This window comes from Cyprinus carpio, chromosome B17, assembly GCF_018340385.1.
Source record: "Cyprinus carpio isolate SPL01 chromosome B17, ASM1834038v1, whole genome shotgun sequence".
Classification (NCBI taxonomy): domain Eukaryota; kingdom Metazoa; phylum Chordata; class Actinopteri; order Cypriniformes; family Cyprinidae; genus Cyprinus; species Cyprinus carpio.
Genome location: NC_056613.1, coordinates 1,909,519 through 1,926,539, shown reverse-complemented (window position 1 = coordinate 1,926,539; position 17,021 = coordinate 1,909,519). Strand labels below are relative to the sequence as shown.

Sequence of the window (17,021 nt, the reverse complement as noted above, 5' to 3'; positions counted from 1 at the left end):
AATGCATTTGTGCTGAATTAAAGTGTTCATTTCTTAAAAAATAATACATTTAATGACCTAAAACTTTTAAATGGTGATATATATATATATATATATATATATAACTTATTAGAACATTCCAATGTGCCTAATCTAATATGATGTACCACAAATACTTATCTGCTTAGTTGGTGTTCAAAAGAGAGCAGCATTTTAGTGTTTGATTGTTACTGTACAGTCCTGAGGTCAGTAATCATGTGTTAACGAGTGTTCAGGGAGGCTACGGCTCTATATTTAGACAGAACTTACTGGAATAGTTTACCCATAACCCTCCCAAACTGAACCGCCAGCTGGTTATGAACTGGGGCCTGAGAGACAGTGACCCAATTAAACGTGTTACTTACTGTACGCCACATCTGCCATTCCACTAAAAATCACTTAAACACCTGCTGACTCAAAGATAATGAGCAAAAATGGTGAGCAAAAAAAAGACTACTAAACCCAGTTTGGATTTTCGCACCAGCGCTGTGAGAGGTCAGTGTTTCGTGACTTAGGTTTTGACAGGAAGGAGTGAAATATGATTCCTCATATTTCTATAAAGGACCCGAGCGACACTGAGCTGGTGTAGGTGACACTGAACTCCTCCCTAGTGCTCCTGCGCCGCGTGGAGGCTATTTTTAGCCCTCCTGTGACAGTCAGAGTGGCTCTCACTGACAGCTGACCACAGGGGCCAAATCAAAACAAGCACCGCACCTTCACCGACCTGTTACAGCGGCGAGACCCTCACAACACCCCGCCGGACACATAACAGACTCAAGGAACAGAGATCACATTTTCATAATTCTCCATCGTCCTCTGAATTGGAGTGAGCTTCAGCGATATGACCTCAAATGAGGAGGACAAAGATCCTGATATTGAGCTTTTTGTGAAGGTAAGCATGATGATAAGCTTTAATGACCTGCGGGTCTAAGCTCTCCGGCTGTGTTTGTGTGTTGCACACTCAATCAATAGTCAGAAATCGATGCCAGCATTACTTTTAAAAGCTTTCTGACAGTTTTAGCAGTTTGGTTTGAGGTTAAGATGGGTGTTTGGCCCTGGATAGTAACATTTCAGAGCAGAAACTCCAGGTTGCTGTTGAATTATTTCTTCCATTCTATCAACAGCTCATGCTCTAATTCCTCTGTGTTCAAGTGTCTCCTTTCTTCTGCTGCTTTCTGTGGTTTGTTTTGCATTTGTTTTGATTATAAATCAAAGAACGTCATAATCGCAGAAGGTCAGATGCTGTATTTCTTCCACGTGGTGTCAAAGTTATTAATAGAGCTAACAGTGACAGTAAATGCTGAGGGGATGAAACACTTTGTGTTTACTGCTTGCAGACTTTAGATATTTGACATTAGTGATGTTTGTTAAGTTGCATTAACAGAGTTAGTGATTTGTTTCACAATTTCACATACTGTGTTACAGACATGTATAGTTCACTCACCTTCGACTTGTATGAGTTTCTTTCTTCTGTTGAACAAAAAAGAAGATATTTTAAAGAATGTTTTGTATCCAAACGAAAACTTTACTATGGTAGTCAATGGCTAGCGTCAACTGTTTGGTTACCAGCATTCTTCAAAATATAATTTTTAGTGCTCTATACAGAAGAAAGAAATAGAATTATCAGTTTTGGGTAAACTATCCACTTATACTTTAAAAAATAAATGTTCCAAAAAATGTATGTTCCATAAAAAAACTCAAAGAACTTTTCAATGAACATTTTAATGATCTAAACCACCCTTTTCCATTATAAAGAACCTTTTGTGCAATGGAAAGATTCAATGCATGTTAAAGGTTCTTCAAGGAACCATAGATTCCAATAAAGAACCTTTATTTTCAAGAGTTTTTACATGGACAAAACTCAGAAATCCAATGCACAGAGAGTCATAAAACACTATGAATATCTGTTTGACCAAAATAACAAATTTAAATAATAGCTTTATATTCAGTCCCTGCTCTGAATATACTTTATCCCATGGGAAGTTGGATTGAGTGATGTCAGACTGAAAGATCTTGCATATCGCATACTGTAAACATCTCTGTGTGTGAGCCAGAACCTCAGGTGTAACATCAGCAATAACTCGACATTCGATCTGAGCCAATCAAGCGATGACTGTTTGAATGCATTTTATCCCAGCATAGTTAAAAGCTAAAGACATTCATTTTAGGTGGCGAGGGTGATGTTTAACTCATAGTTGTTTTGGCAGGTACAGTATGACCCCAAACCCCTTTGCTGTGGGCTAATGGGGCAGGTAATGGAAATTCCATGCATAATTCAGCTTAAGCACGGATCTGATGTCCGGCTCAGGTTACTGGCCCAGTATAAGGAGGCTACTGGATAGCTTGATCGCCTAATTACAGATGTGGAAATTTGGCACTGAATCCCTATTGGATTGTATTGTCTGCTAATTGTATTAAAGATTACAAATCATGCACTGAATGGTGAATGACTTTCAGGGGTTTAATAATTTCACATTTGACCTAATGACACTAACACAGAACATGAGTGTTCCTGTGGCTCAGTGGTAGAGCATTGTGTTAGCATTGCAATAGGTTGTGGGTTCGATTCCCAGGGAACAGAAAAAAAAAAAAATGCATAGCCTGAATGCACTGTTATTTGCTTTGGATAAAAGCATCTGCTAAATGTAAACATGCATGTTTGGGCTTTTTGATTTTTACATTTTTTTTTTTATAAAAAGCATGTTTTCCATTTTAATATACTTTAAAATATAATTTATTCCTGTGATGCAAAGCTGAATTTTCAGCATCATTACTTCAGTCTTCAGTGTCACATGATCCTTCAGAAATCATTCTAATATACTGATTTATTATCAGTGTTGGAAACAACATGTTTTTGCTGCTTGATATTTTTTGGAACCTGTGATACTAACATTTTCTAACATTTAATGACTGTAATAAGTTGAATAATTTCTTATAATAAACAGTATTTTATATCACACACACACACACACACACACACACACACACACATAAATGTTATATATTTTTATTGAAATACTTTAAATACATTGAAATATGTTGAATATACATGAATAATCTTTTATAATATTTTATAATAATATTTAAATTTTTAATACTATTTTCAAGACCTTGCCTACACTAAAAAATAAATAAAAAATACTGTGGTGGTACCATGGTATTGTACTTCTATGATGTGATGTATTGAGTTTAATAGTGATTTATCAGTTTGTGTTCCTCAGGCTGGCAGTGACGGAGAAAGTATTGGAAACTGTCCTTTTTCTCAAAGGCTTTTTATGATCCTGTGGCTGAAGGGAGTCGTGTTCAACGTCACCACTGTCGACCTGAAAAGGTAACGAATTGTACTTAAAAATATACTTCTGGCATTGGAGGTGCTGTTAGAAACCACATGAATAAGTGGTTTGTTAGCTTTAGATAGATGTCCCACTCAAATGTCCTGTTTCAGCTACTGTAGAAATACATTAACCCATGCTTATTAAGCATTTTCATTGGCTTTAATTGGCTGTTATGCAATGATCAAATGCAGATGTGAATGTGCAATAAAAATCTAAAGTTTTCCAGTTTTCTTCAAGAAACCAGCTGATCTTCATAATCTGGCTCCTGGTACTCCTCCTCCATTCCTTACCTTCAATGGCGAGGTGCGGACGGACGTCAACAAAATCGAGGAATTCTTGGAAGAGATGCTAGCGCCTCCCAAGTAGGTTGACAAGATTTTTACAGATGGATTGATTGTTTATGTAATGTGAATGGTAATATTTTTCATGCACGTTCAAAGGTATCCAAAACTGGCTCCGAAGAACAAGGAGTCCAACGCGGTGGGAAATGACATCTTCGCAAAGTTCTCAGCCTACATCAAGAACACAAATCCAGGAGCCAACGCAAGTGAGTTTAGTGTCTGCTTCATGACTTATTAGACAGGTTCAAGGAATATCTACAGCTCTTTATGGATGCTCCGCTGTCAACGGCGAAATATGGAGCCACATGTTATCCAGAGCTCATTCACATTCCGTTAGGCCTTTACAGGGATTGTCTTGACTTAAAGCCGCTGTATTTCTTCAGATAAAAACATTCAGCACAAGCACATATCAAACTTTTGGCTGTGCAGGTCTGGAGAAGGGGCTACTGAAAGCTCTGCAGAAACTGGACAACTTCCTGAACTCCCCTCTGCCGGACGAGATTGATGCCGATAGTACAGAGGAGGAGAAGTGCTCCGACCGCAAGTACTTGGACGGCAATGAATTAACGCTCGCAGACTGTAACCTCCTCCCCAAACTGCACATAGTGAAGGTGACGTACCGCTGGGAGATCTGCCTTATATAAAATAGTGGTGATTCTTGAAAGGAAAAGTTCCAAAAACATTCCTTTTTTACTGCTGAAATGTTCCAAAAGCGTTCTTTTTATTGCAGTTAATGTTTCTCATGGTGGATTTACTTTTAAAAGTCAGTTTCTGCACAGACACATACCTTTCCAGCTAACAGTGAACGTTCTTACAACTTTCAATGTTTGTAAAAGTTATAGGATAAACTTATAGTAATGTTATAGATCTTATAGTAATGTAAATGGAACATTCTTATAACATTATTAAAAGGCTATTTAATATCCGTTCTCATAATGTTGAAAGAAATGAAGTGATTAGATTATATAAAAAAAAAAATACATTTAGGGTGAACAAGTTAAGAGAATCTTGTAAAAAATGTTTTAATAATCTTTAAATAATGTTCTAATCATGATACCAAAACTGGACATTTTAACAATATTAAAAAATAGAATGTTGTAAGAGATGTGTTTGCAACTTTTAAATAATATTAGAATCATGACAAGAAAATGGAAATTTTAACACTATAGGAACATTCTAAAATGTTTTCAGTGTTTTTATAACCTAAATTTATCATCTGGGTTAAAGACTTTTAAACATTACTGATTCCTGAAATGTTTCCCTTTAATTGCAGTGAATGAATCTCAGGGTAGGTTTACATTTTAAAGTCAATTTTTGCACAGAGACGCATTTTAAAGTATTTTAAACAATATCGCCACCTCTGGTCAGAAAAAAGAAACAGCGGGGCATGTTGTCACATCATGGGGTTAGTTGTCAAAACAGGATCCTGCAGTTTTTTTTTTTACACTGACTTGAGAAGAAAACCTTTTCTGAAATAGGAAATATCACCTAAATTAAAATAAAAAGTCATCTTCCACATCATACCTGCATTTAAAATATATTACAGGCAAATTTGTGGATAAATTAAAACAAATGAAACAGCAAATTGCAATAAATACTTGCATGTTGCATTTACATTTTTGTTTTTTGACATATTGCAATTTGCATAAAAATACAACATATAAAACACATGTGATAACTTGCCCCCAACCTAACATTTATTAAAATACTCTTAGGATGATAAATTGTGAGCAGATTAAGTTTCATTTCATCATTATTTTTCATCCCATATTCAGGTGGGTTGTAATTACAACATTTCAGCACAGACACACACCTTTTGAACGTTCCTACCAGTATTGCCTATATAGGAAAAACATACATCGGGGGATTTCATCACACTATGTACTTAAATACGGGGCAAGTTGTCACAAAGGGACCCCTAGAGTTTATTGATACTGATTTGAAACAAAAGCCTTTTCTCCAATATAAAATTCTACCTAAACTATAAGAAAAAGTTATCTTCCACATCATATCTGCATTTAAAATGTATTATAGCCTAAATTAAAATATTCTAAAATTATTTGCATAAAATTAAAATTAAAAACATATGAGCCACATGTACTGTGACAGCTTGCCCCAACTTGACATTGTATTAAAATCCTCATAGGATGATTGGTTTGCATCATAAACTAGAATGTGTTTCTTTCCACATTCAGGTGGTTTCTAAGAAATACCGTAACTTTGAGATCCCATCAGAGTTCAGTGGAGTTTGGAGGTATCTGGAGAACGCTTACGCCCGGGACGAATTCACCAACACCTGTGCGGCAGACAGAGAGATTGAACTGGCCTATCAGGACGTGGCCAAGCGGCTGGGCAAATGAAAATGTGCTAATCAGTGACTCTAATAATCATATGCAAAACTGCTGAAGTTGTGACCTTTGTCTTGGTGTCAATGTGTCATTTTCCTTCAGCAGTTACTGAGCAGAATTTGCCTTCAGGACATTGACTCGTTCCTGTAATACTCTTTAGGCTTGTGTTTAGGCCTTCACATTCTACTATTGGCATTATGTTTACTGTCTGTAAGTGACATAAACTCCTCTAATAGTGTCGCTATCTATGACAGTCTAGAAAAAAACAAACAAACAAAAAAAAAAAAAACCCTGTGCCATTGTTTCTCTGTAACTTTTCAGAGTTGGATGATGATTCTCCTCATTTAAAGTCCAATTCTTGCTGCATAAACTTTTCAAATTTAATTTATTTTTGCTAGCTTGTGATAATTTTGTGCTTTATCTAAGAGCAGGATTTTTAACCCCAGTATTTATTATGGCTAATGTGTGTAAATCTCCACAGGAGAAAAAAAGCTGCGCATTAAGAGTGTATATTCTTTAGAATTGGCTTGAGAACAATTCTATTTAAGCACACAGCCCCACCTAGTGGAGAAATTAATAAAGCTGAGCTATTTAAATTAGCCTCATTCTGCAGTTGATACATAGGCTATACTGTACATACTGGCGCAAAATGTATATATAATATTAAAAAATATTTATTGTTTTTAAGCCATCACACAAAATAGGCACATGTTTAGGTCTCAGGTAATTTTCATATATTTGAAATGAACAACAATATTATGTCTTATTAATATATATATTAATATATATATATATAATTTTTTTTTTTTTTTTTTTTTTTTTTTTTATAAAGCTTGTAATGTTTCATTTGTGTTTAATCTTGTGTGATACTGCAAGACGAATATTTCAAGTTGGAAAAAAAACTACCTCCACACATCACGTCGATTAGCACAGATAATCGACTCATCCCTCAGCAAAGCTCCGATGACATTAAGGGCAGAAAATTGCCTTTATGTTTAAGCACTTATTAATTCTTCCATACAAATTTTTTATTATGTAAAGGTGTCGAAATCGTCGCTGTAGCTGCGGAACTACTTTTCTGGGCGGATACTCGCGTTAATTGACGCTCCTGATTTGTATCCTTCCGCGTGTTATGAGAAAGTTGAAGTTGCCGCCTTTTTCGACTCGACAAGATTTGAAAAAATACAGGTTAGTAAACTATTTAAACACTTAACTCTAGTGCGTTTTACTTGTTGTAGCTCTACATTAAATATTAAGTTTATTTTAAACGTTTGGTTGACCAGATAAACCAGTTGAAGACCACCCTACCATATTAAGTTGGTTTAATTGTTTGTTTAACAGTATATAGTATAAAATAAATTCTTAAATTTGATGCACATGACCTTGAATGATGCTGCAATTGGTAACATTTTCGTTTGACTTGGTGTGATTACAGCCAAACATCTGCTGAGCTGCAGAACTACCATCAGCTGGATACAATATGAGACACTAAAGATAATATTTCACAAAAACCAAATGGTCACCGTCTATCAAACTGTCAAGTAGGTGTGAAAAAAGCTGTCGTTCCATCTGATTTCCAGCACATGTGACGTCTGTATGTCAGGTTTAGCTGGCAGCTGAATAATATTGCTTTATACGAGCGCGGAGATCAGATTGGAACACAGGCCGAAACAGGAGAGGTTTTCCTCTGGTAGCTCAGGGCCGTTTGGCCTCATGGGTTTTAATTACTCTACTTCCTGTTGAGGAAGCCCTTTCACCATCTCTGAGCAGTCCAACACATTTCTTTCACTGCAAATCCAAACCATCTGCATTTACGTCTGCAGTCTTTATGTGGGCAGTGGGGCAGAGGACCGGTCAAACATGCACTCGGCTCCTTCCTTGATTGTTTCAGCAAGACTTGCACCATTCTGGATGAAATGTCCTGCGGCCTCAAGCACATGGAAGGCCCGATCGACTCACTCACACCCCACACGTCAACACACCAAACACACAATCATCTGTCTTCAGATGGAAATCCTTCTCCAACACGCTATTCTTTTTCCTCCAGAACAATTTTCTCTGTGAGGAATCTCCGGTTACACAACATGCAAGCATGATTTATTGAAAAATCTGTGTTGTTTTCCCACTGTGCATTGAAGGAGTGATCACTTCATGTAACCTAACTAATCGGATTCCATTCAACGATGCATCTTATTCCATCTACTCTTGGCTATATACAGAATATAAATTTACTTCCATGATGATGCTAATCGTCGTGCCTGATGAAGACAGTGCTATAATGTATTAATGTTGGAGTTTTGCAGTTGCTTCATACATATATTTCATTCATAATTGAATGCTCGTGTAGATTACGAGCCTTCCAAACCTCTGCATTTTAATTTATTTCTGTTTGGGCAGAGTAAGTATGCATTTAATTTTGGCTGAGTTGCATCTTGTATTGCATCTCAAATGCACCTTGAAGGGCATTTACACTTGGTCCAAGTGTAGATAGATGTCCAATTTGTAATGTAAAATGTAAATACCTCCATATTAGAGACTCTAAGGTGAGACCAAAAAAAAAAAAACCCACTCAAAACCCCTTTGCTACTGCATTGCAAAGCCTTAGCAGATGCTTTAACATCATAGAGGTAAGTTTTTCACTCACATTTGCTTCAGGAAATGTAAAAATATATTTTTTAAATGACTTTACAGTATTTACAATAACTGGAGTATCTTTTATTTTGACAGAAACTGTGGTAACTGTGTTTGGATGGAAGAAAGCAAAAATGATACTATCACAGGACTGGAAAAAGCACATTATATGTCCTGGAACTGGCAATTACATGTGAGAAAATGAGTCTTTTCCTGAATGCTTCTACCTTTCTTGAAGGGTGTCAAAGCAGCGGTAGCTGCTGACTTCACTACTCACTTCCCACCTGATTTAACTTATGCTGAAGTGGCAATTGCATTTTCATAGCTCAAAACCCAAAGGTAATTTAAAGCAGAGCCCACACCTTGGACACTGCCAACGCACCACACAAAAGGCATGCGATTCCTCCACAACTCAGCTCGGATCACCAACATCAGAGGATTTCAGGGCAGTAAAGGCAAGTTTTGAGAATGACACAAATATAAATTTTCACAAAGTCTGCTGCTTCAGTGTTTTTAGATCTGTTTGTCAGATGTTACTATTGTACAAGAATTTCTTAAGTGTCAAAGGCTTTTATTGACAATTACAATAAGTTTACTCAAAGAATCAGTATTTGCAGTGTTGACCCTTCTTTTTCAAGACCTCTGCAGTTCACCCTGGCATGTTGTCAATCAACTTCTTGGCCCATTCTTACATAATCAATGCTTGGAGTTTGTCAGAATTTGTGGGCTTTTGTTTGTCCACCCGCCTCTTGAGGATAGACCACAAGTTCTCAATGGGATTAAGGTCTGGGGAGTTTCCTGGCCATGGACCCAAAATTTTGATGTTTTGTTCCCCGAGCCACTTAATTATCCCTTTCGCCTTATGGCAAGGTGCTCCATCATGCTGGAAAAGGCATTGTTCATCACCAAACTGTTCTCAGATGGTTGGGAGAAGTTGCTCTCAGAGGGTGTTTTTGTGCCATACTTTATACATGGCTGAGTTCTTAGGCAAAATTGTGATTGAGCCCACTCCCTTTGCTGGGAAGCAACCCCACACATGAATGGTTTCAGGATGCTTTACTGTTGGCATGACACAGGACTGATGGTAGCGTTCACCTTTCCTTCTCCGGACAAGGTTTTTTCCAGATGCAATCGGAAAGGAGATTCATTGGAGAAAAAGACTTTACCCCAGTCCTCAGCAATCCAATCCCTCTACCTTTTGGAGAATATCAGTCTGTCCCTGATGTTTTTCCTGGAGAGAAGTGGGTTCTTTGCTGCCCTTCTTGACACCAATCCATCCTCCAAAAGTTTTCTCCTCGCTGTGCGTGCAGATGCACTCTCACCTGCCTGATGCCATTCCTGAGCAAGCTCTGCACTGGTGGTGCCCTGATCCCGCAGCTGAATCTGCTTTAGGAGACGGTCTGGTGCTTGATGGACTTTCTTAGGCACCCTGAAGCCGCCTTCACAGCAGTTGAACCTCTCCCCTTGAAGTTCTTGATGATCTGATAAATGATTGATTTAGGTGCAATCTTACTAGCAGCATTATCCTTGCCTGTAAATCCCTTTTTGTGAAAAGCAATGATAACCGCACATGTTTCCTTGCAGGTAACCAGAGTTAACAGAGGAAGAACAATGATTTCAAGTACCACCCTCCTTTTAAAGCTTCCAGTCTGTTATTCTAACTCAATCAGCATGACCGAGTGATTTCTAGCCTTGTCCACATCAACACTCTCACCTGTGTTAATGAGAGAATCACTGACCTGATCCTTCTGGCAAGGCTGAAATGGAGTGGAAATGTTTTTGGGTTTAATTTAATTTTCATGGCGAAGAGGGACTTTGCAATTATTTTAAATTCTTCTGATCACTCTTCATAACATTCTGGAGTATATGCAAATTGGCATCATAAAAACTGAGGCAGCAGACTTTGTGAAAATTAATATTTGTTTCATTCTCATAACTTTTGGCCACGGCTGTAGTTCACTCTTGCCGTTTTATCAAAACAAGCATTTGCTTGAGTCTTATAATTATAGGTTAACACACAGTTGGATTCAAGCATCGCTGCACAGTAATATCCTTTGAGATCTTGTTGGATTTGTGACTGTGGATCGGTTGTGCATCAGTGACATCGCCTGGGCTCTAAATGATACCAAATGTTGAAGTTTCAAACAGCAGGGTAATTGTGGGTATGCATCAGTCAGATCTTGATTTAGACTTCAGTGCTGTCTGTCTGCACCTCATGAAGAGATCCAAGAGGTTTCACATTTTATGGTGGAAAATTAAAAGTCTTCATGCTGAGAGTGTATGAAATGGCATTTGGTATTGTTTGCTTTGGTAGGAATATTTTATTTTGTCCATCGCCAGCTTGCCTTTTGGGATTTCGGTATACACTCTTTTATCTACTTAAAAATTCCATCTCGCTGTATGTGTTCATTATGCTTTCATGTGTTCCCCATCTGTCCATCTTAGCGTTTAGATCTGCATCACAATATAATGTAGTTTTCTTTTTTTCCTTCTTTTTTTTCAGTGAAAAGCCTAAAGGCATAGTTCACCCTAGCATTAAAATGTACTCATGAACATTGACTCGCCCTCATGTTGGGCCAAATATATGACATTCTAGGAAAGCAAAAAGAGATATTTTTGGGGGAAATGAGCTTCTATTTTCTGTATCAGGGTTATTATAGTTAACTTAATGTAAAACTATTAAAATTATGTTAATAAAATAAATGTTGATTGAAATAAAATATACATATAATAATATATATAACATATGCCATTGGCATATTTGCTAAGGCAACATTTCTAATTTTCATTTAATGCATCTTGATGTAATAAAGTAACAAACTTAAACTGAAATAATCTAAACATAAAAAAAAAAAAAAAAAAAAAAAATTACAAACTTGTAAAAGTGAAAAAATACATTAAAAATCTAATTCATAATATTCATAAAAACTCTCAATGACAAAAATAACACTGAAAATATGTAGTATACATGGGCTATCTAACTTCAAAAAGGCAAAAAAAAAGTTTTTACAATTTGTGTGCTGTATTTCAAGTTATTCAATAGTTTTGCATAAGGAATAGGCTGAAATATAAGGTAAATTCACTCGTAAGGAATAAAAAGACTGGAAATAAAGTGTAAAAAAATGTTTATAGTGCATTTCATGTCCTTTTTGGAGCTTGGCAACTTCTAGTCACTCTATGCTTTCATAATTTATGGAAAAGCAGCAAAAAAAAAAAAACTAAAATCATATCGGTTTGGATCAACATGTGAGCGAGTATGTGATGACAGTATTCATTTATGGGAGAACTATTTATCTAATTTGATTTGTAAAACCAAACGTTTTATCCAAAAGCTTGTGATGTCATCTTAACACCTCAACATCATCTTTTGAAGTAAAACCTCAAAAGAACCGCGAGAACAAACCCTCAGTCAGTGTAAACAGCTGCTACCTACTGGCAGTAAGTCACCGTATCGCTCTGCAGAGCGTGGAATGACCCTTCTGTGGTCATAATATGAGCCGTCCTGCTCTGTGCGCACGGTTCCAGCGGTGTCAGGCCACGCTGCATGCTGGGAAGATAGAGAGGGTGAGAGTGATGGCGTGGAACAATTGTCACTCTCACACACGTGTGTTTGTTTAGGCTTTGGCACTCGGCGGCTTCCAGCGAGGTGTCAGAACAGAGCCTCACTTCTGTTTCACACGTCCTTTTTCTGAAACTAGAGCACATGTCGTGCAGAGCTCAAAAATAATGATTAAAGCGTTGCTGCATGTTCTTACGTTTAGTGTGGTCTAATTTTATCAATACCAATACCAGTAAAATTTCATGATTCTAACCAAGTAATAATCAAATGATCACCATTTTTTATGGAAAAAGCAAAATAAAAAAATATTACAATAAATGTAATTATGGTTGTGTGTGTGTGATATTTTTGTCCTGAACATTCATGAAACACAAATTGGCTGTCTCACTTTTTTGCTTTATGACAAACAAAAGAGGCACAATGAAGCCTTGATGCTAGTTTATAATTATACACACACACACACACACACACACACACACTCAGACTTTTTCAGAGAAATAATTAAGATATTAAATTTAATTTGTGTCTTTTTTTCCCCCAATTGACTGTTAGATGCTTCACTTTCACCAAACTGTACATTATATGAAAAATTGACTTCTTTCTCCAAATTACTGACTTAGAAACCACCATTACTGTGATTAGAGACATCCATAATCAGACTCAGATTAAGATTTCTGCTTGTGCATCAGAAAATTGCTTTTTCATGGTTTCTAAGGGCTGCCGTCCATGGTCTCTGACTCATAACAGTATTTATGGAGACCGAATGACTGATCTTTGGCTCCTTGCTCACATATCTCCTCCTCACCTCCTCTATCCATCCTCGCCTCTCCTTAGCTAGAGGGAATCCCAAATTTACCATGGCGTAACCATAGTTTCCATCAAAATACCATATTTACTGCAGGCTGGCCAACAAGAAGACACCCTTGCAACTGTATGGCAGTTTTGTGTTTTTTGTTGTGCACAAGCATGTTTTAGTTCAATATTTTTTTAAGTAGCTCATAATAATGCTGCAACATGGTGTGAAAGTAATGCTGAGAAGAGTTTTAAATAGTATTCATTGTTTATTTTGTGTTTGTGTTCCAGCACCAGCTTGGGTTTAATGAAGTAGTTGCAAAGAGTTGTAAACACCCAGAGGAGGGCAGTGTTTCTTAAAATTTGCCAGGATTCAGCACAGACATGACCTTGAAGCCAGACCAGGAGTGAGTTGATGATGCATTTGAGGTCTTCCATTCATTCACAGACAGTGTTGCACCGTTCTCTGGTTCCTGCATATATAAATCACTGTAAGAAAAAAGACTGACAGAAACTGTCACTGAGACAGGACCTTTTCAAAAGGTACTAATATGTACATTTAAAATCTCTAACAGACTTTAATTTATTTTAAAACAAGAATTGATCAAGTGGTATGGGAATTATTTTTATTTATTTATTTATTTATTTATTTATTTATTTATTTATTTTTTGCAGTAAGCTCACTAAGGACCTGAGTAAGATTTTACCAGAAAATGTTTTCGAATTTGTATCATGTTCATGTAAAATATCTTGTGCAGTTTTAATTATTGTATCTTTCTTTTTGTTTGGTTTTCATTGTTTTTGTATTTCTGTAACTTGTAGTTTGCAACTCTGTTTTGGCTGTGGCATTAAAATCTGAATTAAACAAACACTACAGGTAACTTTTAAGGTATATAAAGCATCCATTTGGGGTAAATATGATAAAAAGGTGTTCCACCTTGGAGAGCAAAAGAGACTTTTTTCAAAAACATTAGAAAAGCGTAGTTATTCCAAACCTGTGACTGGAAGCGTCTGTAAATATTCCTTATTATTGCACTCCATTGTGTATCATTAAATTTTTCTTCTTTGATATAATCACTTTGTATTAGGGTTATATGGCTACCACTGTTTTTGTTTGACAGGATTGCTGATCAAGGACAAACAACGCTGATCCAGGAAAATGTCCTACTTGGCAACTTCACGGTCAAGTTATTTAGCAGAGGATGAATCGTGAGCTTACAGGTGCGATCAGCTTTAGATAACACCTCTATGCATTACTTCCACCCCCCTCTTGCAAAGTGTCCCGTTTACTGCCGGTGCGCTGGAGGTGTTTAAGGATTGCACCCTGCTGCCTCCGTGCTCCCGTGAGCTTCACACTTCATTTGTACGGAAACCTCCCAGCGGCAGCAAATACTTCACGAGTGCTGCCAGCATAAATCACCAGGACCGACAAGCCCGTCTGCAGCCTTCAGACAGCCGTGGGACACTAAGGGTCTCTATTTTCAGATGTCCCGCAGGTTTCACCCTGTTAAAGGCATCGGGGCATTGTCCTTGGCACACCTCCAGCCAAACTGGGACAGCTCTATGCAGATTTGATTGCTTGTGAAGTGATTTGGAGCAACCAGGGGCTTAACTGTATGAGAAATGACTGACCCTCTCAACACGCTGTGAAAGCAGAAGCCTCCTATTTCACCCAGAGAGAACGATAGGAAGTGATGCGTAAATCAGTCTTCCTCAAAGAAAGACACTGAGCTGTTCAGAGAAAAGACTTCTGTTCAGTTCTTGCACACAAAAAAAGAAAAATGTTCAATAGAATTAAATTGAGGAAAACTTCCTAGCAATTAAATTAGGTATTTTCAAAAGAAAAAAAAATAGATTTAAACAGATTTGTTATAGTCTTATAAATGTTAATAATTAAAATGTTTTTTTATTCATGCAATGAATTATGACTTAAAATGTATATCAGATATATAAATAAAAATGTATATGAGAAATATATATATATATATATATATATATATATATATATAATAACCTTTGATAAGTGCTAGAAATAACCACAGAAAAAATTTAACCCAAACATTTTGCAGTGCGCCTTCACTTGAAATATTATGGTAGAAATATTAAGTTTTTATATGTGTTAGAACACACACATACATACAGTTTTTTATATATATATATATATGTGTGTGTGTGTGTGTGTGTGTATTTTGAATTCATATGGATTCAGTAAACATTTAAAAAATCAAAACCAGACTGTAAGCAATGAAATTACAGTATGTTGACAAAAATTCAAGAATTTAACTAAATTTAACAAGTCAAATGTGTTCTTCCCTTAAAAATAATGAGGCAGTGTGACTTTTTTGTGAGGTAATTTCACAATTACCTATTTTAGTTTTTTACTCTGAGATGACAAACATCATTTTTTTTTTTTTTTTTTTTGAGCACGGCAACAAGAAACCATAAGATCAATTTATCAGCAGCCACTCTGAGTTTTGTCTTAAAAAGGCCAGAGATGATGTTCTTAATTCTTAGATCGTCTCAGCGTTTGGCTTTTGCACTATCAACCCCGCTGTTGTTTGATACGGAAAGACCATCGTTAGTTCTTGCCATCTCTCTTCGTACTTGATTATTTTTTTTAGTTAAAACCCCCAGGCAACATGCCGACCCATGAATGAAAACAGAATCTGAGAACTTTTATCAATTAGCCCTGATAAAGATGACAGAACATTGAGCACAATGTTCATTTACAAAAGGAAACACACGTGTTTTGTCTTAAAACAATGTAATAGTGTCAAACTCGCTCTAAGTAGCGCTAAATAAGCCCATTGAGTCGTTTCCTGGCTGAGGTGATCCAAACCAAACATTGATCCAAGCTGAACTTATGGATGTTTGTGTTCATTGATAGGACCGTTTAAAGACCCTCAGTGCAGGTTTAGACAAACAGTTGGCAATGTGTTTGAACAGCTCACAGCATTAACCGATCCGTTTCATCTGACACATTAACGGCGATTAATCATCACATGCTGCATAATGGAGCATTTGTCTGTCTTGAACTGTATGTTATGAAAGTCTCGGGTGGAAATTCAGAATAGAGTCAGGAAAAGTGACAGGAAATCATATAAAATCTCATGGAGATTTGGGCCTACATATTCTGGCAAGATATGCACAGATAAGACCCGTTCAACAAACTGACTCGAGGAAGTTTAAACATCGCTATGCTCTTCAAGTTAAAGTACCGTTGCACAATGTAAACCAGGGCCGAAAAGCTCTCTCAGATCTTCATCAGAGCTGTTCAGAAAGCCCTATTTATTTTCAGCGTGTATGACGGGGAAGTGTAATGTAAAATACAGACCAGCTCTATCTTTCATTCTTTGGAAAGATTAAGAAGTGCAAACTCATAAAACCCACAGGAGGCCGACAGACAGCAGCAGTACAACTTTAGTTCTTTTCAGTTTAATTCAGTTTAGTTCAGTTTAGATCAATTTAGTTCAACGGAGCTGCTGGCAAATGTCATTTCTACAGTAAAAATAGCAGATGTTTCAAGTTTTAATTTCCCGTCAGTTCAGTTAAGTTCAATTTGGTTCTGCTCAGTTAAATTCACTTCAGTTAAGCAAAGTTGAGATAAATTTTAGTGTCAATTCAGTTCATTAAACTACTGATGACCTTGTTCAGTTCAGTTAAATTCAGTTCTTTTTACTTCAGTTTGGCTTAGTTCAGTGAGTTCAGTTCAGTTTTTTTTAGTCATTTCTCTTTTTATATTTAGTTCAGTTCATTTAAATTCAGTTTGGTATTTGAATTCATTCCAAGATAGTTGAGTTCAGTTGTATTAAGTTCAACAAAACTGTTTGCAAATGTAATTTCTAAATGTAACAGATGTTTCTTGTTTTCATTTGCAGTCAGTTCAGCTATAAGTTCATTTTTTTTCTGTTCAGTTGCATTCAATTCAGTTCACTTCATTTCAGCTTAGTTCAATTGTAGTGTCAATTCAGTTTATTAAACTACTGATTGCATGTTT

At 36.6% G+C, this 17,021-nt stretch overlaps 1 protein-coding gene and 1 long non-coding RNA gene across 2 annotated transcripts; both read left to right on the top strand.

Annotated features, from left to right (window-relative positions):
- Window positions 1-688: 688 nt before the first annotated feature.
- LOC109106869 (chloride intracellular channel protein 4-like) lies at window positions 689-6,426 on the top strand. The gene is made up of 6 exons (XM_042743179.1): window positions 689-910; window positions 3,240-3,349; window positions 3,590-3,715; window positions 3,794-3,900; window positions 4,124-4,305; window positions 5,890-6,426. The coding sequence occupies exons 1-6, from the start codon at window positions 860-862 to the stop codon at window positions 6,052-6,054; spliced, it is 741 nt and encodes a 246-aa protein (XP_042599113.1). The 5' UTR covers window positions 689-859; the 3' UTR covers window positions 6,055-6,426.
- A 473-nt stretch (window positions 6,427-6,899) lies between these two features.
- LOC122140271 lies at window positions 6,900-14,698 on the top strand. The gene is made up of 5 exons (XR_006156946.1): window positions 6,900-7,230; window positions 7,478-7,583; window positions 8,770-8,866; window positions 13,316-13,567; window positions 14,146-14,698. It is a non-coding gene; the product is annotated as an uncharacterized LOC122140271 (long non-coding RNA).
- The last annotated feature ends 2,323 nt before the right edge of the window (window positions 14,699-17,021 follow it).

Coding starts and splice junctions, on each gene's coding strand:
- LOC109106869 (XM_042743179.1), top strand. CDS start 860: ATGACCTCAAATGAGGAGGACAAAGATCCTGATATTGAGCTTTTTGTG. Junction 3,350..3,589: donor ACCACTGTCGACCTGAAAAG/GTAACGAATTGT, acceptor AGTTTTCTTCAA/GAAACCAGCTGATCTTCATA. Junction 3,901..4,123: donor AAATCCAGGAGCCAACGCAA/GTGAGTTTAGTG, acceptor TTGGCTGTGCAG/GTCTGGAGAAGGGGCTACTG.